This window comes from Trachinotus anak, unplaced genomic scaffold (assembly GCF_046630095.1).
Source record: "Trachinotus anak isolate AG129_WGS33_773 ecotype Australia unplaced genomic scaffold, CSIRO_AGI_Tana_v1 ptg000011l, whole genome shotgun sequence".
Classification (NCBI taxonomy): Eukaryota; Metazoa; Chordata; class Actinopteri; order Carangiformes; family Carangidae; genus Trachinotus; species Trachinotus anak.
The window spans coordinates 5,298,846-5,326,269 of NW_027273862.1; the positions used below are offsets into that span (position 1 = coordinate 5,298,846).

The following is a 27,424-nucleotide window of genomic DNA, read 5'->3' on the forward strand; positions in this document are numbered from 1 at the left end:
TCCAGGAGAGATGCCCCTCAGCTGCACATTTATCATATCCTGAAATTGGAGGAGACTAGCTCCATGAAGGACGTGCGCAGAACATTTAATCTACTCCTCGTGCTGTAAGCCGAGCGCTGCGGTCTCTGCCAGGGCTAGAGTTATCCCACTGTGGACCGCTGGCCTTCGGAGAGGTGTTTTAATTCAGAGCTGCACAAGATTAACAGGAGCAGCAGCAGGAGGTGCACGCGTCCCGTATCAAATATGCTGCCTGTCATGTACAGGCTGACCACCATTCACAACAGATGGCATCATAATCTATAATCAAAGTCCTGTAAATGCAGCTCAGAGCACAATATGTCTCGCTCTACCTCAGCTCATTCTCTCTCTGCACCACTAACTTCCTCTCTCCTTGCAGTGGAGACATTTTCTTTTCTTTCCTTTCTTGTCCTTTCCTTTCCTTTCCTTTAATTTTCCTTCCTTTCCTTTCCTTTCCTTTCCTTTCCTTTCCTTTCCTTTCCTTACCTTTAATTTTCCATCCTTTCCTTTCCCTTCCTTTCCTTTAATTTTCCTTCCTTTCCTTTCCTTTCCTTTCCTTGGCTTTAATTTTCCTTCCTTTTCTTTCCTTTCCTTTCCTTTAATTTCCCATCCTTTCCTCTCCTTTCCTTTCCTTTCCTGTGAAGATTGTCTTTCAAAACCTCTCCCTCAGGAAGGTGGCCAAATATAGGACACAATGTCTTGTTAACATAAAGATCGAGTGCTGATAAGTAGTTGAGGTATAAAGAGGAGACGGTTGTGGAGGACAGTTGCACACAGTGGAATTCTTCAGGGGACCATTTAATTGTTGAGCATCATGTTACACATGGCAGACCCACCAACACCATAAGGGATCGTCTCTCATTGTTTAGCTCTATGGCTTTCAAGTCCTGTCCGGTCTTGTCCTGTCCTGATCTGTGCTGCCTTATTCTGTGACATCAATATGTGTTACATAGTCTATTGCACTATATCTTTTATACTCTTCTCTCCTATCAAATCCCATAGCCTATCCTTTACTATCTTGTCTTGCCCTGCCCTACTTTTCCTCACTGTACAATGCCACCCATGGTATAATTATATATTGTGTTCAGTGTGTGCAGGGAGGGGATGTTTGAACAAAATCAGATATACAGTATATCATTCCTGTAAAATGTCTCCAGATGGTTGGTATTTTAAGTACACTGCATATCTTTGCGCTAAAGGTCTGCCACATTTGCATGCAGTATGGTATTTCTGGCAGGAATCCAGTACTATAAGATCACTTATTTGATTAAACAGTATCATGCTCAGCAGGACAGTGGAGCTAAGAAGAGTTGAGGTATAACCGCTGACAGCAGCAGAAAGGCTTTTGAGTCATGCTCAGGTTCTGCGGTGGTCGTCAATAGGAAGCTCTACCCTCCATTATCTAGTTTCTTGTGGGTAATCGGCTTGAACCTAATAAAAACCTACCTGTGGTTACAATCGTTGTGATTTTTTCCTGTAAGTAATTTCCCATATTTGCTTGAATTCAGGTTTCCCCTCTCTTTCGTTGTTTTGTTCATTTATTAATGTCTTCATTCTTTCAAGTTTCCCTTTTCTGCCTAACGGATGTGAATGTAAAAGAAAAAGAAGTTTTGCTGTGGACTTGTTTCATCTAAGATTCTCCTTGTTCGCGCTGGTAACAGACAGTCCCTGAAATCATGTAGAATATTTTATTTTGACTCAAGTTTTGACTGAAACACTCTAAAGCTCTGCTGCTGAATTTCACTAATTTCCACAAGTTGAAAACTGCAATTATATTTTACAGTTTTATAGAAATAGATTTTCATTTAAAGCTGCACTAAGCATATATATATATATATATATATATATATATATATAATTGTAGATTCAGTGAATACATGTAAGGAGCTGCTTATGAGAAACCCATAGAAAATTATCATCCAAACTCTACAGTTTCCTCAGCTTTACAGAGCATTTTAGAGCCATTTAATTCATTGTTTTGGTTTTACAGCTGCAGCTTCACTGGTCTGAGTCACTCCCGCCATTTTCACTATGTTTCCAGATGCAACAGGAAGCTGTATTCAGCGAGAAGGCTTTGATAAACCCTCTATGTTACCTGCTCAGCACCAAAGCCTAACACATTTAGCAGCTAGCTGGAGTGCATATTGGCTCAATTAGCTGTTCTAGAGTGAGATTATTTCCTTCGGGCAGATGAAACAGAGCTAAAAGCAGAGTGAATATTAGACTTTAACTGGCCAGGCGGCCAGAAAGGCCAAATACATGGTGCTCACTTGTAGACAAGTGCTAACATGTTTGCTGTAGCAATTTTAAAACCTGACCATTTGTCAGGTTGTGTTTACAGCTTGTCCATTTGTCACCAAGTGGTGCAAAAAATCAGCTATTGCTACTTTAAGTTCTTGCTTTGGTTGCCATGAAAACAAGGCAGAGTGACTCCTTTAAATGTTATATACATTTTTTTGAATTTATGAATGAGCCACTTACAGGGCGCCACTGCACTTTGAAAATGGCCTGTATTTAAGATCCAGTGCATTTAATGGTGTAATGATAACTGTGGTTTGACAGTGTTGATGTACTCTGCTTATTATGCTGTGCAGATGGAGGTGTACAGTGTTGAAAGTGACATCCGCTGATTTGCAGATCCTTTGCCGACTGAGCTACTGCTGAGTAACTCCAGTATATAGTCAGCTGAATCCGGAGAGGATCATAGCTTGATGACACTTGGCAAAATGGCATACTAATTATAGTCATTTTCATTTTGGGCAGAAATGCTGGAGCTCAGTCATGTGCGAAGCGTTGATACCTTTCAGAGCACGGACCAATGCTCCCACGACGTTTAGCCCTGCCAAATCTCTGCTGCGGATTGGCTGAGCCTGTAGCGAGCAGTGACACTCAGAGGCTTAGGTATAGTTTCTACCCAGGGCTGGATCGGCAAACTGGTGACACAGAACAGTCTGGGGGCAGCCGTGGGACAGCATACTGGCTGGGAATATTAACAGTGTTAAAACACTCTGAGCTGATGGCTCTGGCGTGGCTTCAGAGCAGCACAGCTCTCTCTCTCTCTCACACACACACACACACACACACACACACAAGAAGTGAAGCGAGTGGTAAAGTGGCTGACGGATAGTTTCAGATATTTAGTTTAGTTTAAGAGACAGAATAAAATAATGAAATCACCAGAGTCTCTGATATAAATGATCCAGTATCACGGTTTTGCAGTTCATTATTTTTAACACAATAGAGTCAAGATACTATTGTTTAGCCGATGCTGATTTCTGAAAATGAATCTCTCAGTACTTGACCGGCCACACACACACACACACACACACACACACACACACACACTTACGTGTTTGCTATGGCCTAACATCTTGAGTTCTTAATCAGGAAGAATACTGTGCTATTTTCTAAGAACATTATTATCATTAGCATCAGGAATTGAATAGAAATCATTACACTGATTTCAAGATTATAAAAGAGGAGAAAATAGGTTTAATTCGAAGAATATTGCAGAATAAGGACTAAAAGTGCAGAATGACAATGACAGATGTAAGAAATGAAGAGCTATAAGTCTGTCTTGCTAAAAACAAAAGTCGTTCTTTGTGTGATTGTTATTGACAGGTACAGTTTAAAGGGATTAAAGCAAGTGAGTGTGTGTAGGTATGATCGATATACATGAACTACCCACAGAGTCTTTGAAGTGCTCTTTAAAAAGGACTGTATGCTGTTGTAGCCCAAATAATGGCCAGGTCCACTGAGACCAGCACTTAGTAGAAGCAGCTGTTGGGCTGATAGGTCCGTAATTTGGTCTTTCCCCCAGAGGATCCGTCCCTGGGAAACCACAGATAACTAAAGAAATCAACTGAAATTTCATTCGTGCTATTTTTTCCATTTTGCTTTGTATTGAACTGAAGACCCTTTGTTAGGCTACTCTCTCTCTCCCCCTCCATTTGTCTGTCCCTATGGATTTTCAGTTGCAATTGCGGGTAAAATTGGGCTTTATCCTTAGTGCTGAATCCATTGTTTCTATGCAGGGCAAATCATTTTTAATACAGCTGTAATTTGGTCAATTTTGCCTGTCACTTTTATATCGATATCATATTCTCCAGCTCACAGTCTCTGCTGTTAATGTAATTGAGACAAATTGTCACAATTTGCCCGGTTTTCATATTTTTTTCCAGTAAAAGTGCAGCAGAGAAGAGCAGCGAGCCCATTTGTTTCCATGGTGTTAGTATCTGCCAATATGAACACTGAATCTTTTTTTTTTATTTCATTTTAACCTTTATTCATCAAAGGAAGACTCACTGAGCATACCTGCTCATTTTATGTCCTATGATGAAACAGGAGAGGGAAGCAGGTTATAGATTCCTCTCTCCACTCCAACCTCCCTATTCAAAGTACCTGCCGTGAGACGACACTCCACACCCAGCTCCCCCACTGAAGCTGGGTGGGGCTCCAACAACACTCTCTGGAGGAATACACCGCAGTTGGCTTTTTATAATAATACTGATGTTGGAGGCCATTTTGTAAATCAAATTCTGACCACCAGATGGAAGGCAGATATAATTTCATAGCCTCATACATTAGGAAGGAAGCCGGTACATCTGTCTCTCTGTGCGTGTGATTGCATTTGCATAGAGGTAACAGGCGTGGGTTTGTCTCAGTGAGCGAAACCGGAGAGATCGTAATACTTGAATCCCATTTACAAGCTTTGAATGCCAAATGTCCCCAATGATTGGTTGACTTGTTCCAGCCTCCCAGTTGCCAGTAAATGTTGAGTGAAATAGCTTCCTTTTCTTCTGTTTCTCATCATTGCTACTTCCTCTGTGTCCTTTTCATGCATCTCCCGGCCTCATCTTTACAATGCAGCTTGCAAGCACTTATGAGTCAAGCATAAAAAGCACACAGACACACACACACATGCGCGCGCAAAGAAAAACAGGTTATCTGATTGATGTTAGGCGTGCGCTTTAATCTAGAGGAGAGCTACTTCACCACTGTGTCCCCACTCTGAAGTGTTTGGGCTGTGGAAGAGTGTTGCTCTGCCTTTATGAAAACAGAGAGGGTGGCAGAATATAGATCAATATCCCAGGAACACACCAGAGACATTCAATTTTATTAAACATTTTCCCATTAAAGCAGTGGTGCTAGCGCTGTAGATCATCCCAACAAAGTCGTAAATCACGAGCAGACAGCAGTACTGGAAACAATGGGCAGAATAGAGGAGATTAGCGAGGAACAGGAGAGGTTCGGTGTTTGTGCTGCTGGGAGCCTCAAGTGTCTTGTTGTTCTATTAGCTCACATTTCAGCTGAGGGAAGGCTGTTGTGATAGTGTAGGATCAAAATCATATCATGTCCATCACATCTTTGTGAAAAAGGCATGGCTTATCTTTTTCATTAACAAAGCCTGACTGAAATACCATAAAAGACACTACATACAAGTTTTATATTATTTTATCTTTTTATGCTTTAGAATCAAATTAAATTAAATTAAATCAAGCTTTATTTAAATAGCACCTTTCATGAAGAGTACCAGGCACTTAACAGTGAAAACATGAACAGAAAAATTATGTTTTATATGAGAATAATTCTATTTTATATAGGAGTTATGTGGAGTTATTTCTGGCAGTAAAGCTGGGGAGCGCCTTGCTGAAGGGCACCTAAAATATAGAAGCTCATCCATGACAAACCTACTATATGTATATGTATATATACATATGATACTCAACTATGATACTGCATATTAAATGCTGGGCTGGGAAGAGCCTAAAATATGGAAGTTTATCAATGACAAAACTACAACATGAACACAAAGCAGGTTAAAAGCTGTGCAGACAAATATCTTTACCTAAACAATGGTATAAATAATGTGAGCTTTTTGTGATGAAACCACACAGAATGACCACCTGATTATGAAACCCAACCCCCTCCACCCAGCTCTACAGAGCATTTTAGTGTCTTTCAGGTCAGGTTTTGGTTTTAGTCACACCGCAGTCATCAACCTGTGAAAAAGCTACCTGCCCAGCGCCAGCACATAGTGGAGCATTTACTCACTCACTTAAGATCCAGATATTAGCTTCAGGAGAAGGTGGAAGCTAAACCACAACTAAAAGATGAGCAAATGTCAGACTTACATTCAAAGAGTCTCCAGAAACACAACTTCAAATGAATGCCATCGCTGCTCCCTGTCTGCTGGATGTGTAAATGAGCAACATGTTAGCCATATCAATCTAGTAGAGTATTAATATGTCAGTGTCGTGTTTACGGCTTGTTCTGCTGCCTTCAAGTGGAAAAAAAAATCTGTGCTTTTACAGGTCACACCCACATACATGTAGGGTACCATTAGTCTTTTAGACAAATGAAAAAGCTGATGGAGAACACTGCAGCCCAGCATTGTGTACAAAAAGTCTACAAGTCTTCAATATAAATCTTTTTATAATTACTTTTTTTTTGACTAAATGATTTCAACTAATAAATCTCTTGCTTGTTCTGAAATCCTGAACAGCACATTAATGACTGCTCAGATTTGTTCTGTGTTTGATGAATAGTTTAGTCATTAATTAATAAACTTCCATACCTCATTAACAATTACAAAAGGAGAGCAGAGAGCTTCTCATTGGCTTTTAACCCAGAGTTATCCAGTTTGATGTTCCCACTCCACTTTCAAATTCTGCCTCTGTACTGATGTTTTTTTTTTTGTGATCAATTATTTATTGTATATATAAGGACATAAAAAGTGCATCACAAAATTAAATATAACTGGAGGGATGAAACATATGCAAAGCGTAGTACGTGAAGTATGCTAACATATCGGGAGTCCTCCCAGCTCCGTCCACAAGCAGGCAGTGAAGATAAGAGCACAGGATAAAGGAAAATTACTAAATAATAATAATAATAATAATAGTAATAATTGTAGTAATAACAAGAACATCTAGAAAAATCAAGAATAAAATAAAAACACAAATGTATAAAAACCAAAAACTAAATAAAGATGACACACAATAATAAATAAATACACCAGTAATTCATGCAGTAACAAGGCATGGTCATAGCAATTCTGCCCAGCAAGTAACTCTCTGAACTGTGAATTGTTGTGTTCACCTATTAAGAAACAGTTTTTCTTTCCATTAAAGAAAAATGCTCATATTCAGAGAAGCTCAGAAGAAGATACAGTAGCAGGTAGGGGTTCAGTGCATAGCCCTGGGCCAGCTCAACACAACAGATGGCTGTTGCTGGGATCAAATCTGTTACTGTTTGGTTCCAGGGTGTTCTCCTCAAGCACCGAACCACCCTGCCACCCAGTTTACAGTGTACTTTGTTGGCGGTCATTTTCTAAAGCAGATGGAAGGTGGCTGTAATTTCATGGGCCTGTATGTTAGAAAGCAAGCTGCTTGATCTGCTTGTACAAATTGTTCTGATTGTATCCTGCTCGCTTCCTTTGTAGTTTCCAGTTATTAATAACATCATAACAGATTATTTGGAAAGCACTTTGGACAGGAAAGTCATAAAATACTATAAAGAGAACAAATAATTTAAAGGCAGATAAGAGAGAGGATACAAGAATAAAGGAGACATTCTTTCATTCTTTCATGCTGTCAAGAAAAAAAAAATCACATCTCCTGCTCTTCTGTTGCTCAGATCTCTTTTCTTCTGTGTAATATTCATTTTGACAAAGCAGCAATTTAAATTATTGCACTGTCTCACTCATTGTGAGTCTGGATGAGAGTTCCTTCTTGAATGCCCGATGTGTAAAATGTTAGCGTCTCCATTACTTTTCAAATTATGTTGATTTTATTTTTGTACTATTTTATTCGTGCATGCTCGAAGGATTTGAGAATAACGGGACAGAGATTGAATGCCCCTGTATTATCGTAGCACCTTTGTTATTCATATCCATATTTCCACAGCAGTCTAATCCACATGCATATTGAATGTGGCGTGGACAATCAGAGGTTCTGAACAGACAGCGTGCTCAGGTCCACAGGGAGGTGTCGCCTGCTTCCTCTCTGCTCTTTGTTGACTGCAGCTTGATGAAAATGGATGTGCAAAATTATATCACAGAGCATGAAGCATAAATTTGTAGATCTTTTGTTCTAGTGATGCAAGCTGGTCATATTGTCTTGTGTATTTAATCACTGTCGATGCCAAGTTCCTGTAAAAACCTTCCAACTCGCAGAGAGAAAGAGAATAAAAGTTTTTTAGTTCACTGAATGAATGAAAAGTGATCGGATCTTACAGATATAAGATTCACCTCTGCACATTAGCTCTTTAATATGCTGGCAAAAAGCTATGAAGTGATTCTTGCTTGACAGTAATTTTTGTGGCTGTGGGAAACATTTAAATAATGATATTCCCACCCTTTCCCCTAAACCTCTTGCAACCTGCCAAACATCTTCATTCAAACAGTCTTTCCAACGTGTCGCTGTCGCTTCATCATTCAAGTAACAGAGATGGTGATGTTGTGTTTAATCCTGAAGCTGCAGGGTGTCTGTCAAGCAGCTCCCTACCAAGATGTTATAACTTTAACAGAATCTCTTTCTTTTCTTTTCTTTTCTTTTCTTTTCTTTTCTTTCATGCCAAAAACTACAATATTCTCTTTTACTAAATAACAAAAAACTCTCCAGTGCTAAAATGTATTCCTTTCAGAAGTGAGCGTGAGGAATCATAAATGTGGAAAGCCTCTTTCCATTTGCAGAGAAAGTTAATATCACCTCCCCAGCTCCAGATTGACCTATGCTGTTAAGGTCAGTCTGGGACTGAGGGGGCAGGATGATGCTTCCAAAAGGGATGAAAGAGGATTTTCGCAGTTAAATAAAAGAGCTATTTAGTTTGTGTCCTTGTTCAGCTGTTTTAATGTAGTTTTGAAATGCATATGTATAACTTTATTTTGAGATTTCTGTATTGGAGATGTAACATCTCGTGCTGTCTTTGTAAGTTGTGCACTTTTACATTCCGTGAAACAGCCAGCTGAAGGCCCTGTGCCAGGGTGTGTTGGCTGAATGAAGTGACTTGTACAGTAACTCAGCTCTTGTTGCTGTCACTATTAGTTTTCACCTTTCAAGTGATTTCAGCCAACCAATTATTACAGTAAAGTGTAGAAGTTCACATAAAATTTCAATTTTCAAAATCAGTTAAGTAATTTAATGCATCTCCTGAGCTCCAGGGAGAAGAATTACATAGTTACACATGACCACTGAAAGTTCAGGTTTACTGACTAGATTTTGAGTTGACTTCTGTTCCTGAGGTGGTATGTACACTGTTGTGCTTGACAATCAGAAATGGGCGAGGGTTTTCAGTGTATGTGCTTTATTTGGAAGCAATTTGAGGTGTGATTGAATTTAGCCTACTAATTACATTAGTTGTGCGCTATTAGATGGATCCACAGGTGAACCTATCCCCTGCCCCTCTTCTTCCACAACCTCTGTGTGTGACACCTTCTCAGCAGCAAGCAGATGCGCCTGCACAAAATCGAGGGCGCCCACTCCCCACGGAGACATGATATGATTAACCTGACGTGCAAATGAGCGATAGAACACTGATTCGTGCAAATGAAAGCTGACAAATATCCCTTTTTTTTTCTTTTTCGAAAGAAAACGAGTGAAAACGAGTGCTCGTGCCGCCCTCTCACAAGATGATATGCTCTCACAAGATGATATGGTCACAAGGGTGACCATATCACCCATATCAATATCCACCACTGGTCTCACGTATCCGATTCTGTGTTGGTCACATTAGATTACATTAAATTAGAAAGTCTTTATTGTCCCCAGAAGGAATTTGGTTTGCAACAGTAGTCAACACAACCAGTACACATTATAAAAAAATGTAATACAATAAATAGAGACAAAAAAGCATTTAATGTAGATAGATTTCATCATAATGAATTATAGTTAGATAGATATGAAGCACCAAGAGTCCATCAGTATTTGTTAATGGCTGTAACAACTTGACCAACAGCTTGTTTAAAAACCCAACAGCTGTTGGGACTAATGACCTCAAATATCTGTTTGATTTGGCCCTCTTAGGGAAAATACTCCTCCTTCCTGATGGCAGGAGTCACAACTCTGCATAGAGAGGGTGATGGGGGTCTGCCAAAATGACCTTTGCCCTCTGAGGGGCTCTGACTTGATAAACATGGCAGAAATCATTCACTTTGCCAAAAGTTGCTCTTTTGGCAAAGTTTAACAATATGAAATTTAGACTCACGCCAAGCGATGGTTTATGTCATGCACACAACAGCACAGACACAGCTACACACACACAGCATATAGTCAGCATGGAAGTTCTTCATGGGAGTGAAGAAGACAAAAAGTTTGCAAGTAAGGCCAAAGCAAGATGTGGAGTAACAACCATGGAAACATTTGTAACGCACACACACCATCACCCTGCTGAACGTGTACAATTCCAAGAAGCCAGCACAGGCAAAGTGGCTAAAACTAGTACCTCACCACTGACCTCACCTGTGCATGACGTCTGCCTCACTGAAGTGCTGCTGTGGCTCGGACGCACACGTGTCCACACTGCCAGTGCTACTGTTGCCAGTTGTCAGTTACAGTTCTTGAAAAGAAGATCAGAACCAGGTGAGAGATTGCAATCCTTGCATCTCTACTCAAGACCCCAACATTACAGCCTAAATAATTTGGATTTTTACTTTTAATAATCTCACCCATGTTGCCTCAAAGACCCCAACCTCTCAGCACATCAGACCCCAGTGTGTGGAGCTGACTCCCTGTGAGCCTGCCCTCTGTGCCCGTCACTGGAGCTACACAGCAGCACTGTGGGAATCTGTCATGTCTGCTCGCAGGTCACATTAATGACTCAGCTTCCTGCCTTCTCAATCAGCTGCTTTCACTTCACGCTACTCTGCCAGCGTGAAGCAGTTGACAGCTGCCACATGTTTTCAGGCAACACTTTCACATTTGCGCACACAAACGCGCATTTTGCTCTCGTGCAGTGGTCAGCTTGTAGTGCATTCACTGTGATAGTATGAGTGTTGATATGATTGTATGTAAAATTATTCTACTATGACTACTATTATATTCTGTTTCACGTGGTTTTCCCACAAAATGGAAAACTGGGGCTGGGAGCACATCAGCACTCACTTCCTCAATAAGAAATTCTGGATCAGGCCTTGTCTCCCACCCACCATCACTGCTTAAATGCAGCCATCTCCCCCAGATGCAAACATGAGCTTTACACCTCTGTGGAAATACAACACCATCTCCAGGCTCTGTCACATGTGACAATGGCTTAAGCGACAGAAACTGCACCAAAATTATCTGAGTGAAGAAGCAGCTCAGGTCATTTAAAGGCACATTAAGGCGTACTGAGTTGTCGTACCATTTATCTTATGATTGACCTGACCATTGTGACCTGTGTCTAAGAACAGGATAAAACTTTGGCCTCCCTCATCATAAAAATCAGTGGTGGTCTGATGGTTTGTGAGGGGGACCCGGGATGGTTTCAGTCTGCCCCTGATTAAAATGATTCATCTGTGTGTTTATGTTAGTCTCTGGATAACTAAACTGCTAAAGTGCAGGAGCTATTCTTCTTCTGGTGTTCCTGGCACAAGTGCAGGTGCATTGTCACCACCCTTGAGGGGACCTGACCATGATTTGCATGTGTCCTGGGAAAACAAAGACAGGCTGCAATCAGACTGTGATCTGGCTAATGGAAAAATTTGTATGTATATATATATATATATATATATATATATATAGACACTTGAAATGACAATTGTTAATTAATTGCCAACATTGTCTCTGTGGGAAAACAGAGGCTTTTTGTTGACAAGATGACTATGCAGGCAAATGTGTATCAGAACAGCAGTAAACTAATATGAAAGCACGCCAGCAGGGGGAGGGAACAATCGAATCTGGTTTGGATTAAAGAAAACAAACCCAATGTAAAAACAGCCCCAGTTTCCTGTGGCCCTGCACAAATGTTGTTTGCACTTAGTTTGAATCTCCCAAACCATTTGGCAAATCCAAGTTGAGTTTGCTGTGCTTCAGCTCACATTACAATCAAAACTGCTGATGGTATTCTCAACGTAATCATAATTTTAAAACTCATTTTCTGGAAAAAACATCCAGAGACAGCACCACTCATGTTCTCCCACCTGCCAGCCTTCATACAAAATGGCCAACCCAGCAGCCACTAATAAAGTCAAACACAGTAGGGTTCTGGTAGTGCTGGTTACATTTGGCAGACTTGTATCCTCTCCAGCAGAAGCAGGCGAAGCACCCAGAGTGCAGGGCTCAGATAAACAAAATGTCTCAGGTGCAGCCTCATCGCTGCACACCAGAGCCAAAGGATAAAAAAAACCAAAAAAACAATTGCAGAACTGTTTTTCCTGCTGTTGTTATAAATCACAAACTGTTATCTGGTCACAGAACTCATACTAAGTGATGAAATCTGAATGCAATTCAAATATCAGGCTCAGGCTGCAGGACTGGCCTTTATATGAAAGGATATGTGAGCGTGTGTCTCTGTACGTGTCTAAACTGTATATGTACATGTAGGTTTGCATTATAGCACCGTTCAAATGAAGAGCTGTCACCCTGCCATGTAGAAAAACCTCTGCATGTGTCTCCTTGGTTGTTGTGTTTGTTGCATCGATTTGAAATGTGACATTTAGGATGAAGTTCCCTTTAGCATTTCATCATTTTTTACTTTTCCAAAACAAAGGGAAAAACGCTTTTGCCATGTCCTCTGCTACATCTTCTCATTTCCCCTGGCTTAATTGAAACGGGTGTGCCCTGTGTGTGTGTGTGTGTGTGTGTGTGTGTCTTGCCTATTTCATTTCCAAACCATAACAAACAAATCATTTACAGATGCTCTTTTTCCTAAAGCTAATTTAAAGATGCCAGCTTCGCTTCTTTTATCCCATCACACAGAAAGAGTTTTCCCTGGGACTCTGATAGTATTAGTCGAAGTAAAGTCATCTGCAGTATTTATTTGGTCTGTCCCCTCAAACTTCCCTTCACATAGATTAAGCTTCAGAAGCTGCCTCTTGGCAATTAAATCTATCAGAGGGCAGCAGAGAGCGCTCTGTCAGAACTGTTCCAATAATTGCAGTTTAAATGAATATGGATTCAAAAACTTTGACAACACACAGTCAGTTATTTTCCAATTTGGGACTGAAAAAAAAAAGATTTTTCTCTCGTCATGTCTCCTGGTTCTGTTTTCCTTTCTCCTTGGATGAACAGCAACGTCTTATTTACTATTCTCTTTCTTTCTGTTTACAGACACATAGAGAACTGGACAGGATTGCAGACTCTGAGAGACGTCGATATGGAGCTCTACACTGGACTACAGAGACTGTGAGTGTTGATGCTGTTCTCTGGCGGGGAGTGAGGGGAGAGAGACAGGCACAGACACTTCCCTGGTTTTCAGGCCTACTGTGTTTCAGATCTGAAAATGGACAGTGGAACCTGTACCGCTGTTAATCCCAGTTTTCCATCAGGTTGCCTGCGTCCTCACTGCAGAGAGGCCAATGGTTTTCTCCTAGAGATGAGAGCAGCAGCTCAGAGCACAAGTGACTGCAGCTGCAGCATCACCAGTTACATACTGGGATCTAATGTCTATACTCCTCTGAATGTGACTCAATCCAAACAGATTCCCAGTGGAGAATAGAGAAGCGCGAGTGAAGGGTGTGTTTCTGATCCTAAAACAAGCTGATGTTTAAACAAGCTTTTAATTCTTGAAAGTCACACGCCAGTGGAACATCCTCTTCGCTTTGCTTAGCCGCTGATCAAATAATGCTATAAAGCATCAGGGAAAAATGAATTAGGGGCCCCTGCTGCAGCATTGTGACATTTTTTTAATTCTCATTTCTTCACTTCTTAAAGCAATGTTACGCTCCTTTCCTGCTTTGCTACCCTGCACGATGAGGCCACATCCTTTACATTCCTCTTGCCCCTGCTGCTCCTTCAGGCGCTGCCTGTGACCTCCTCTTCCTCTTCCCTTTTTTTTCTCTCTCTGCAGACAACCATATTCTCCTTTGCCCTCCAAAGTCAGAGCTGGCCTCTCCCCTGATCCCTCTGATCCCTCATCAGGGAGGCCAAGTGCAATATCTCCACTGCTAAATTAGCATTTTTCTCATTACCACCACCTCTTCCAGGAAAGGCTGTTACCTGGTGTGATACTGTCTTGTGGGGCTTTTAGCACGATGGAGGGATAAGTGAGAAAAAGTTACTCTAGGATACCTTACATAACCTCATTTTACAGTTTACCCCCCCTCATTTGAATATGAATAAAATGAAAAAACAAAACTGACTTATTATGTGTTATATAACCACACATCTCCAGAATAAGAGGCTGACTGCATCCCTCAACTCTTTATTGTTATATTCTTGTAACATATGCAGCATCCATCCCTCCATTAGCTATAACGCTTATCCTTTGAAGGTTGCGGGGGGCTGGAGCCAATCTGAGCTGACATTTGGCGAGGGCGAGGTACAACCTGGACAGGTTGCCGGTCTATCACAGGGCTGATATACAGAGGCAACATTTATGCTCAAAATTCACATCTACAGGCAACTTAGAGTCACCAATTCACCTGCATGTGTTTGGACTGTGGGAGAAAACAACACACAGAGTCCACACAGAAAGGCCCCGGCGAAACCAGGGTTCAAACCACAAGCTTTTTTCTCTGAGGCGACAGCGATAACCACTGCATCACCTTACTGTCCACAAATGCAGTAGTTTCATGACATTTACTGTATTCAGTTACCTTAAAAGGTGAGGCTGGTGATATTGTATATTTTTCTTCTTGTCAACAAATTCCCTGAAGAGACCAAAACCCATAGTGTGTCCCCAACCTTTCAGAATCAGAATTAGGTTTATTGCCAAGTATGTTTTCGCATACGAGGATCTTGCTCTGGTGTTTTGGTAAATAACAATGAATATAGTAAGAAGAAGGAATATAAGGAAAGATAATGCAGAGCAAGCACTGCAAGTCAGATAGCTTAAATATAAATAGAAAAAAAATGTACAAAAAATATTTACAATAAAAATGTGGAAAATATAATATATAATATATAATAATACAAATATTTACAATGTGTAAGATGCAATACTAATATAATAATAATAATATGATAATACAAATTCTGTGGCCCATCCTGAGAACACAAATCTTTAAAAACAGGTCAAGTATTTATTCTTTATTATTTATATCATCTCAGTATCTTATCTATATTATTTATTATTATTATAGTTTTACTTTGGAACATTAATTTGGGATTTTTTTCAGTTGTGGATTAATACACATTTAGAGCACTAGTGAACTTTTACAGCAGCACAAAGCAGTATGTGGGATTAAATCAAAATCAGCTGTGATACACTATGTGTGTTCATTATAACGAGGGAACAGGACAGCAGTGGAGCTCTATAGCAGCAGGAATAAGATATGACCAGTTCATTGCCAGTTTTGGTCTCTTAAAGGGATTTATTGATGATAAGGGGAGAAAATGAATATAACTAGGCGTATCCTGTAATTCTGGTGAAGGTAATAAAATGTATTATTTGTATAGAGATAGAATCTACCACATTTTGGCATCTAGATGTTAAAGTAGATTGTAGATGTTTTTTTTATGTGCGGGATAGTCTATCTAAAGCATTTTTTCGAGTAAACATGTTTTGGTGAAATCCTGCAGCCATTTAGTTGATTTGGAAAACTAAATGACACAAAGATAAAAAAAACAAAAACAAAAACAAAACTGTCCTTTAGCAAAATGTGTTTTGATTTGGTCTCCAATACTTGTCTAAGGCCTCACATTAAATGCAGCAACGATTAAATCACTGCTGTTTACTGAGATGATTGTGTATATAATTGTCATCACTGTTGGGAGGATTATAACTAAAGCTCAACAGCCAACCCTTGAATGTTGTTGTGATAATTTCTGAGGAGTGAAATAAGAGTCAAATTATTGTTGTTCATTTTTCTGGGGAAGCCATTTAAATGTTCCTAAGGACCCCAAACACCCTCTCAAGGACCCTTGGAGGTCCCAAAGCCCCACTCTGGGAACTTTTAGGTGATGAAACGCCCCGTCCCAGTCAAACACCACAGCAGTGTGATCTGACATCTAGAAGGTAATTGGCACCAACAGCTGGGTATAATCAGCACGCTGCGTTATGAGGCGCTCACTGATGATGTCAATGACTTCTTCAGAGAGAGACATCTGTGATTACAAGATTAGAAGTCATTACCATTGTAGCCCAGAACAGTGGTTCCCAAACTGGGGCACTGGGAATTCCAGGACTCCTTTAGTGGATTCCATGGTGCCAGCAAAATGAGGATTAGTTTAATTCCATAGTTATGTCTCTCTGTACAAGTTAAACACAATGAGGGAACATGTGTGAATGCATACTCTAGTGACAGGTTTCACTCGCTTTACAGACATGCAAATATTTAATCAGTTCCTGAGCTTCCCTTTCAGTGTCAGCTCTGCAGGGTGCAGAAACACAGATGAGAGATTGAGTGGATGGGTAATTGTGACTTGTTCTATGAGAGCATAATTTTGTGTATTTGAAGTAGTTTATTTGCAGTTAAGCCCAAATGACAAAACATTTTTAAAGGAGCAGAGATGAACAAGCACAATGAAATGCACCAAGACAAAGGAAGTGACAGAGAAAAAAATTCTACACGGCCTTGATGCTGTTGCATGATCATTCACTGTGATACTGCGTGCACGTATTTGTATGTGTTGTACCCTGGAGGAAAATAAATGTTTTTGTCTTGGTGGCTTCTTCACCATTTCATCTGTATTTTATCATTCTTCATTTCAGAACTATCATGAATTGCAACCTGCGGGTGATCCAGGCTCGAGCGTTCGCTCAGAACCCACACCTACGCTACATGTGAGTAAATATTCTATCTTTGACAACCATGTTCCCTGAGCCCTCAAAAGATTTATTATAATCTGTGACGCTTGACAGCTTGTAGTATATGACTAAAGGTAAGTTAGTGTGGAGCAGAAGTTGATGCGGTTGAAAGAAGCTGACTTCTGGGAAACTGTGGCGTTGCTATTACTGTCGCAACTGCCGCACATCTTAAATGAGACATCCATTATTTGCCTTGGATAATTGGATTCCTATCTGCCGCGCTCCTTTGTGCTTCAGTAGAGCAACATGCAGAAGACGCACTTCCATTTACTCTGCACTCGCCAAATGGACAATTTGTGCAGGAGGCCGAGCATCAGAGAGCTGGGCGAAGACCAAAGTAATTTCTTTAACAAAGGCTGATGTGTCACCGTATGACAGCCTGTTATTCCCCAATTTTCCAGGAGTAAACATGGTGAGGAACTCAGTGACAGTCTTTTACCTGAACACACTGCCATTTGCAATTTCCCATTGTCGACTGAAAGGCAGATTGGTCTCTCTTTTCTTCTGCGGATGACTGCTGTTAGGCCTCAGTCTGTTCAGTCCGTGTGTGTGTGTGTGTGTGTGTGTGTGAGAGAGAGAGAGGGAGAGAGAGAGTAAGTAGTAGTTCATAATGTGAAGGGTACAGTATTTGTTATCTGAGAACTTAATCTTGTTTGTTAGTGAGACAGAAAACTGATGTTATGTTCTGACTTGCTGCCTTTTGGGTATCTGAGTATTGGTGCTCGTCCCCATGTTCATTAGTCTTAATTAACCCTGAACCCAGTCCTTTAACAATCCTGAGTGCAGAAGATTTTTGCTTTTTGCTTTTGCCACAATGTGAGACAGATGAATTCTTTAAACTACTGTGGTCAAACAGACCGGCTTTTCCGTATTCCAGCTTGTACAGAAATGTTTTTTACATTAGAGAACAGCTTGGTCGTCTGCTGGGTGGGACTCAGTCAGATCCCTACAACACCACTGGGGCAGTGGACTTCTGCCAGGCTTGTGGAAGGAGCAGGATTGGTGGTTGGAGCAATGGAGTGTATAGCTGGAGAGGAGTAATTAGTTGGGGCGGCAGAGGCAGTACATTCAGTGCTTTCCTTTTCTGGAGCCCAGGTAGCGTGGTTAGCTGGAGCAGCGACAGAACAGGCAGATTGGCTAGTGCTGGCAGGAGCCAAGGCAGAGGAGGTGATGTTAGCTAAAGCACTGACTGGAGAGGGAACTGCCTTGGATCAGAGGCACCAGACACAGAGTGGCTTGCTGGAGGAACACAGTTAGCCTGGCTAGCTGGAGCAGCAGATATGGAGCCTTGTTCTAAAGCTTCGTCAAAGGTTGGTTAGAGTGACAACAATCGGCTTTCCAAGTTTTGTTGGGATTGCCCTGAAAAAATATTATTATTTTTTGCGTTTAATTATTCAATAAAAACTAGTTTCATACAGGAATGAAGTGGAAGTGAAGTTTAGGTGTGTTTCCATTAACCTGCTTGATTCACAGTTTGAAACTGTGAACTTAAAAACAAGTAAGGGATCTCAAGAGGAGAAAACCCAACTTTATTTGCAAGACCACTTGCATTTGTGCTTTGTTGACTTTTGTCAAAAAAAAGCTTCTATTTTGCACAAAACTGCAATCACAGCCCAGCTTTTATCTACTTAGTTCCTCCCATCCTCTTAACTGCAGTGCAGAGCTAGGGAACTTAAAATGGTACAAAACAGATAAAAGATATGAAAAAAGATTAGATGAGGGGGGATGATGCCTTTTTTTTTCTTATTTTGTTCTCACCTGTTTTTTCTCTTTAAAGATCCCTTATAATACATCCTGACCTTCTGTTTAGATTCAGGCTAAAAATGCTGTTTTACATATAGAAAAGTGAGTTTCAGTGGGTTTAGCCAGTGGGAGCCCCAGTCCAGACGTTCCGTGACAGGCCTCTTCTTGTGGTCACGTTAATGCAAGTGGACTGTTGCTAGGTGACACTGAGGATGATGATGTCAAAGAAGATTAATTATTATTCCTAAGCTTAGCCTCAGAAGGCTGACCTCATTGATGTCTGTGTCAGACAGGTCTGCTGAAAGCCTGGCCCATCAGGCGCTCAACTGGTTGCTCCTTTGTGAGGAGAATAGAAGCTGCTCTCCTCATCACATGTTCAGGCTCAATCACACGCCATAAATATATCACTGATCCCAAGTGCTGTAAACCTGATGACTGTAATTAACACCAACCCCAGTTATACTTTAATTAATATTCTTGCACTCTGTTTTAAATACATGTTTCAGGCGTGGTATTATATGTCTCACATTATGTATTGTGTTACATAGCTTGACTTCACAATTGACTGTTCGCCGGACCCCTGCTCCAAACAGTGATTGTCTGATGACGGGTTCACAGCCGTAACCATGCACAGCAGGCCAGGCTTTAGCTTTCTCAGCATGCTGAAATTGTGTTCATGGGAAAGTGATATAAGGGATGTATGTATAAGGAAATACACACAATACACACAAATACACACAATTTTACACACGATAAAATAGGCAGTGCAGTGTTTTTTAACTATGCTCCAAAATTATGGAATACCCTGCCAAGAGCTATAAGAAACATGGGCTCTGTGAACATTTTTAAACAACAGCTGTAAACGTATCTATTTCACTTGGCTTTTAATTAATTATCTCATATTTTACATTTCTGACTGATTCGTATTTTTATTTTTATTTTTTCCTGTTTTATAACTATTTGTGTTGTCTAATTTGATTGTCTTTTTATTTACCCTTATTTTATTGTACTATTCCATTTCTTATTGTAAAGCACTTTGAGCTACATCTCTTGTATGAAAAGTGTGCTATAAATAAAGTTTATTATTATTATTATTATTATTATTATTATTATTATTATTATTATTAAGGATAGGGTGACCATATTTTCAAAACCCAAACCTGGAGCCCTACACATGGTCATGCACACATGTCTACACACAGAACAGGCACTTGCCTGCACTTTTTCAGACCATGGACAGCCACAAACCAAAAATGGTGTTTTGTCTCAGAAAACATTTATTTGAAAAATGTGCAATAACACACATATGGATGATAAATATGGACATAAAGTAAAAATCTAACCTTTAGCTTTTCCAAGTGAGCTAAGCAGCTAAAAGGGGCCAGGCTAAGATGAAATAACAGATTTTCAGAGTTTTCCTTTCCATTCTTCAAAAACACTAGGATTAACTAGCTGCAATCTACAAACAATACTATTTGTTTATTGTCATGCTCTAAACAATTGACTCTTTGCTTGGAAAATACAACTTTAATTGCAGTCTTTTATTGTGATAACACAAATAAACACAAAACACAGGGATTACACTGGTAACCACTTCCTTCACAAAGAGCCACACGCATCATAACATTGCAACAGCAGTGTTTGTTTCCCTCCAGCTACACTGCCACAGAGCTATAACAGGTCAGGTCAGTGAGGGCTGATTATTGTGAATGGCCAGTGAGCCTACTCCTGGCACCTGGATTGACAGGTACACAGAGAGGGCCGGTGTTTCTTCTGCCAGCCGAGGATGGTACAGACTTTATGGATCTTTTGAAGTTCCACCCAGCCACCGATGCGGCAGGATTTCTCCCAGTGCCCCAATGGCCAGTCCAACTATGACAGATGGTCCGTTGTCAGCGTGTTTGTGTGTGTGCGTGAGAGAGAGAGAGAGAGAGAGAGGGAAGGAGAGAGACACTGGGGCAGAGAGGGGCTGAGCAATCAATGCACTGCACACAGCTCTGTAGCAACGATGAAAAACACCCTGTTAGAAGTCTTTCATGTTAATATGAGAAATGTAAAAGTTTTTCGGCTGAAACTGGTGCGACAAATCATATCAGTCTAGGTAATTATTGGGAAATACTGTCAACAGCCTTGACATTTTACTGTACCGGCAGATATTTTTTCAGGACTGGGACTCAGCTTGACTCTATGACCATCACAGACAAACCAGGACGTCTGGTCACTTATATAAAGAGTTTGGATGCTTATTTATTTATTTATTTTTAACCCTCTCACAAACCAAAGATACAGGAGGGAATTGATTACACAGTGTGTTTATCTGCTCTAATCTGCAAACGTTAGCATGTCTAACTAACTAGCGTACTGCCTACAGTAGGAAACCGAGCCTCCCATCCAAGGCCACCAGCATTTTATACTATGTTTTTTGGGGTTACATTACCATTGCCAAAAGCAACAGTTAGAAGCTTTTCTGTTGTAACATTAACTTAAACGTTAAGTATGTGAACAATAAAGTTGAAATCTAACCTTTAGCTTTTCCAAGTGAGCTAAGCAGCTAAAAGGGGCTAGGCTAAGATGAAATAACACATTGTCAGAGTTTTCCTTTTGGTTCTTCAAAAACACTAGGATTAACTAGCTGCAATGTACAAACAATACTGTTTCTTTATTGACAGTTGTCATTTCAGCAGCCAAAACCCACATTGCCAGCTTGAAATGAGGAGCCTGCCATTTCCTACGTCTGTCTGACATCAAACACCCAAAGTACAAACAAAAGTACAGCTCACAAGCTCTACCAGGCTGGATTTCTGCCTGAAACATCTGCCTGGTCCATGAGAAATGAATTCAGCTATATTTAATATCCTCTTTTGTAGCCTTGTTTATTTTCCTAGTGGCTCTTATCAAAGCATCAGTGCTGTCATCATGAGGTGACCCCTTTGGGCCCATTATATTTTATTTGAGCCCAAAATAGACCTAATTACAGTTTACAATAGCCTGAGAGAGATCAGCAGGATATTGATAAATAAAGGAGATGCAGAGATTTAATCCCTTCAGTAGCCATTATGTTCAATAACCCTGTATCAGACTGATCCTTGAGCAAGACAAAGAACTGCTTATTTTCTGTTAAGACAACTCAGATGAGAATATCAGCCGAATTCAGTTCAGTTGGACAACATGTTAAATGAATATGCTTGCAATGCAAACAGTAATCAACAAACTATCATAATATTTATATTTTGAACATTTAGCTGATGCTGAGTGATTCTCAATAAGTAAAGAGAACCACACTACCAAGATTACAGAGCAGCAGCCAGTGGTCAGAGTCAGCGGTCACTGCACCAAGACAATAAACTAAACACAATGCCAAAATGATGATGGATGGTAGCAATATGACTGAGCAGGAAATAAGAGTTTGTAAGGAAAGCAGTAACAGCTTAAAGGAAAGGATACAGAGGAGGGGAAAGAAAAAGGAAAGGAAAGGAAAAGGGAAAGCAAAGGAAAGGAAAGGAAAGGGAAAAGAAAAAAGAGGCTGGATGAACTGAATTACATCTCTGGCGTCATGAATTATCTCACCGCCTCATCCTCACCACTGTACATTGCTGTCATGTGGTTCATGTTAAGTTGTTCAAACATTAGACAACTGTCTAATCTTTTGACTTTGTCTCTAGAGGGTCAGGGAAAAGTGTGTGCTGACTTAACCTTTAAGTGTAGATTACTGGCCCAAGTTTGCAACTAAGTTATCAAAATTCATGTGAAAAGTTTTTCTAGTGGAGCAATTGAAGAATATCTCTGTGGGATATCTGGCTTAAAAAAGACTCATCAAGTAAACATATTACCGTGTTTGTCTCAGTGGCGCCAGAGACTCAGCAGCAAATCCCATCTCACCAGTTGTTGTGGCTGTATGGAGAAACTGATGAAACTGCTTGAACCTCTTAAGTACCATTAGGGGACATTAAAGGAACAATCAGTAATATTTTGCACTGTCGCAGCAGAAAATGACCATACAGTAGGCTCACAGTGACATCAATGGCTGCTGTGATTTCATGACTTGTGAACAGTTTTGTCTTGTCTTTACTCCATGTTTCATTTCATGCATGTGCAAACTCTGCTCCCTGGACAACTCTGAATGTGTGCCACCAAAATATGCTCGGTTTTATGTGCACATGTGTGGAAGAACATACAGCTGTCAGACAATAAGGAGAAATTGTTCCCATTGTAGTTCTGCATCTTAATTTCAGACCACAAAACACTATGGACTGTTTTCCAGGATTAGCATAGTGGGCTACGGCTCTATGTAAACAGGGTAGTGACGCAGTTTGGTCAGAGACATTAGGCTGGAGGAGGACTTTGACAGTGTTTTTTGCATTATATTACACTAAAAAGTCCATCGAACTGATTACATGTTGATGCAATGGATCTTTGTTATGCAATATGTATTTCAGTGTAAACGTCTGTGCTGTATTTTTACTTCAGTGAACCAGTAAAGAAAATGTATGTACAGTATCAATAAAAAATTAATGAGTGTTTGGACTGGATACACAGTTTTGACCTTATTACACTGCTGTGGCTTCAGGCTTGGACAATGTGAAGCGTTTAGACAAGCAGAGGTGACAGAGTGGGTGTAAGATCTTATTAACGTGGCTGTTAGGCATTTTTGTTAAAAAGAAGAGATGTATGGATCAATTGGCTGCAGATCAGAAAAGGCCAGTTTCCAGCGTGATTGGCTATGATTGGTGACCAGCCAGTCAGTCTCAGATATCTGATTCTGTGCCCGTCAAATTTACACTCATGGCCCCATGACAGTTCACATCGCACACATAACAGCACAGACACAGCTACACACATACACACAACATCCCCTTGTGTGAAGAAGACACGAAGCACGCAATTTGTAATACCTATAAGGCCAAAGAGTGTACAGCAGAACAACCACAAAAACAATCTTAAACCAACTTAATCAGACCCTTAAAGCACCATCGCCCTGCTGAACATGTCCCATTTCAAGAAGCTAGCAAAGACAAAGTGGCTGAACCTAGTGCCACACTGCTGACCTCACCTGTGCGTGACGGTTGCTTTGCTGAACTGCTGCTGCAGCTCACACACGTGTGTCCACGCTGCCAGTGTTGTTGCTGTGCATTAGATAATGACTATAGTTCTTAGAAAATTGATATCGGCCAAGGAAATTGCAATCCTTGAGAAGTAATATTTACGTTTTTCCCTCTCTTCTCCTAATTTTAATGCAATTCTTATTAAAAAATTTTTTAGAGAAAAAAAATCCCATGCTATAATGTCACTCACTGAGGTGACTAAAGGTGATGAAATACACATTTACAGGCAGGTTTTTAGTAACATAAAAGTAAATAAATAAATATTACTTTAGTCTATTTTATATTCAGTTGAATATATATATATTTATATTTATATTCAGTTGAATATAAAATATATATATATTGCTATCAGAAAAACTGATAGTAATCAGCTTGCTGAACACAAATATGTAAACTACCCAGTTCTTGCTCTTTAGTAGTTGCTATGGTGGAGTACTTCTCCAGATATTTGGTATCCTGAGCTCAATTGTCATTGTGTTGGAAATTGACTCTTTTTTTTTTTTTTGCTGATTGGCAGCAGGAGTTTTATCTGGTGAATGTGATGGTGGAGGACAAAAGCTATTGTGAAATGTATTTAGGCAATAGTTATGTGAACAATTTAATGTCCTTCAGGTTCTTCACAGAGATTGCACACACACACACACACACACACACACACACACACACACACACACACACACACACACACACATTCTGCACCTCTTGGAGATTTATTTTATAGGGATTAATTGTGTTGGGATTGGCAATGGGAATGTTCTGGGTTATCTTCATCATTATTAAATCATTATTGTTTATTACCCATTGTAGCTCTCTCTAAACTGTTCCCCTGTAACAGTTTCACCGTTACCCAGTTGACCTTGCTGTACTCTGTCAGGCAGCCAGAGGAGGACAATTGGTCTCACATAGTAGGATTGTGTCCCAGCAGGTTAAAAATCATCACTTTCATTCGCTGTAGGTGACGACGTCCACATATATTTTCCCTACGATAACATATGTGTACTTGACCTTTCACCCTTTATGTAACCTGACTCACTTCACTGGGAAGTTGCAGCCTGTGTGTGGCTCGGACCTTACAGGAGTACCACATTGACCTGAATGTAAGACGGCCAGAATATAAGGCTCATATATAAGTTGAAGAAAAAACCTTCATCTTTGAAGTGGTAGGCTACTGGGAGGTAAATGGAGTGCAAAATGGATTGTATTTCCACCGCTTTCCTAGTCTATCAACCACTCAGAGCACTTTGCAATGTACAGTATGTCTCATTCACACACTGCACTGATGGCGCTGCATCAGGAGCAGGTGGGGGTCCACTTTGACACACTCTCAGGAGGAGCCGAAGATCGAACCAAAAACCTTCTGATAACCAGACAACCTCTTGAGGTTTTAGTGTTCTTTTCAGTATATACAGTGTGCAACCTCTAAAGGTATTGAGCATATTTAGCATTTTGAGTTTTTGAGTATTGGGTGCAGAAGCGGAAGTAAAACGATATGCTTCATCATCCTCCTCATTATGACATTCTGACTGTCAGATGATTTGTTGATTAGATTAGCATAGCATAAAGTCTGGAAGAAGATGTGAAGTAATTGGCCTGTCTCTGTCCAAAGGATAAAGAAAATCTGTTTACCAGCACATTTAAAGCTCACTGATAAATAGTGAGAGTTTTTATTTAGAGTTGTAGATTTGTATTTTTTCTTCCTTTAGGCAGACTCAGGCTGGCTGTGTCCCCCTGTTTCCACTCTTTGTGCTAAGCTAAGCTACAGAAGGCAGGACTTGAGTCACATGACTTGACTCAAGTCAGACTTAAGTCACAAATTTGAGGACGTGAGACTTGCTCAACTAACACTGATAAAATACTGTACTTTAACTTGGTATTCATGACTTCAGACTTGACTTAGACTTGATACAGATAACTGGGAAGGACTTGACTCTTTAATCAAACAGAGCAATGCCCAAAAACCAGCTATCGTGGGGAGGGGCCAAAAAGTCCAAAAAGTCCAAAAATGAAAAGAAAAACTTTTGGATTCACACCAAAATTTTGTTCCCTGGCCCGTATTTCCCATCCCTCCACCAAGTTTGGTGCAAATCAGTTCAGTACTTTTTGCTGACAAATAAACAGACAGGTGAAAACATAACCTTCCTGGTGGAGGTGATAATAAGAACAGGACTAAAAATAATAATAGCAGCAGTGGGTGGCTGCAGTCACAGATGGGGACTCTACACTACCACAAACTGTCAGTAAGATTCCTAAGGTGTAAGCAGCTGTAACAGTTTTCATTCATGTTGAAAATAAAATAAATTAAATTTCATGAATACTGTCTTTTACTGATTTAAATGTGGAAACGGAGGTTGATCATCAGAATTTCATGTAACTTGACTTCTTTGACCTGAGCAATGACTCGACTCGTACTTTTTCATTCATTCATGCTTGAAACTTGCACATACGTGACTTACTCCCACCTCTGCTAAGCTAACTGGCTGATGGCTCTGGCTCCACACCAATGGTATCAATGTTGTCATCTAATCTTGGAAAGAAACCAAAAACTGTACTAACACCAAAATATTGCTTAACACCTGTGACTCATATCTGACTTGTACCTCTGATTAACACTAACAACAATAACTGACTGCTATCTATGTAGAGACCTGTCAGCGTCACTTCAACACTCACTTCCTGTTCTGCTTCTCCCTTGGATCCCTCCATGTGTCTGGGTGTGAATACCCAGAGTTCATCTCACACACACATTTAACTCACACACAAAGCTCCATATGCAAATGAAGTCTATCAACAAAGGCTCCTCTACAAGGTCTTCAGCTTTCAACTCCTTCCTGCCACCGCCGGGTCCAGTTTTCTGTTTGATGCTGCTGGTCGGCCCGGCGTTGTGCGCCATGCTTGTCCCCGCCCGTGTCAAAGTAAAGGTCAGTGTCTGGATAGTGAGGCAACTCTTCTCTCCATTCCAGTACAGCTGAGGGAGAGGCCCAATAAATCTGGAGGGAACGTTGTCACCGGGGAGTCTGAAAGGTCACTCCCCACAGGGAGAGGGAAGTGGAGAGAGTCTCTCTCATTAAATCTTCCCAGCTATGTGTTTTTTTTCTTTCTTTTTTTCTTAAATGTCATTTTTATACTCGGGTCAGCTGGCCAGCTAGCCTGAGACCACCTTTAATTAGAAGTCTGATTATTCTCTGTTTACCTTGTCAAGGTTTAAACTCTGCCTTCTCTTCTTTTTTAAAAAATAGACTTACTTTTTCCCTCCATGGTTTTTAGAGTTACTCTCCCAGGTTTTCAGGTAGCCTATTCACTTCAGGCGGTGGCTGACTGGGAGACGAAGCAGTTATCCAGATGACTTCTGCAGTCTCTGTAATGTTCCACCTGGTGCTTCCATGGGCATATAAAAATAGAGCAGTGATCTCCAAGGTGTAAATGAATGCTAAACCCTGATATACTGTCTGTGTCAAGCACCTAACATTCTCACTCAAGGCAGTTAGCTGTTGCTCTTACCCAGGGAAAGCATGAAGGGTGCAGAGTAATGCTGGAGGTCACCTCATCCAAACACAGCGCTGTCTTGACTCATCGGCTGCTGACGGGACTGAACTTGTGACCTTTTTTCAATGACACAAGATCTGCATTTGTGAAGTTAGTCTGACTAATGTAGACAGGCGAATTGTCAAGTGTGT

At 40.5% G+C, this 27,424-nt stretch overlaps 1 protein-coding gene across 3 annotated transcripts in view; it reads left to right on the forward strand.

Moving 5' to 3' along the window:
* Positions 1–27,424, forward strand: part of ntrk3b (neurotrophic tyrosine kinase, receptor, type 3b) — a 178,088-nt gene that overhangs the window by 18,061 nt on the left and 132,603 nt on the right. For all 3 annotated transcript variants that reach the window (XM_071489377.1, XM_071489376.1, XM_071489378.1), the window contains exons 2-3: positions 13,266–13,340; positions 16,810–16,881. In XM_071489377.1, the coding sequence (XP_071345478.1) occupies positions 13,266–13,340; positions 16,810–16,881 (147 nt within the window). The remainder of the gene's footprint in view (positions 1–13,265; positions 13,341–16,809; positions 16,882–27,424) is intronic.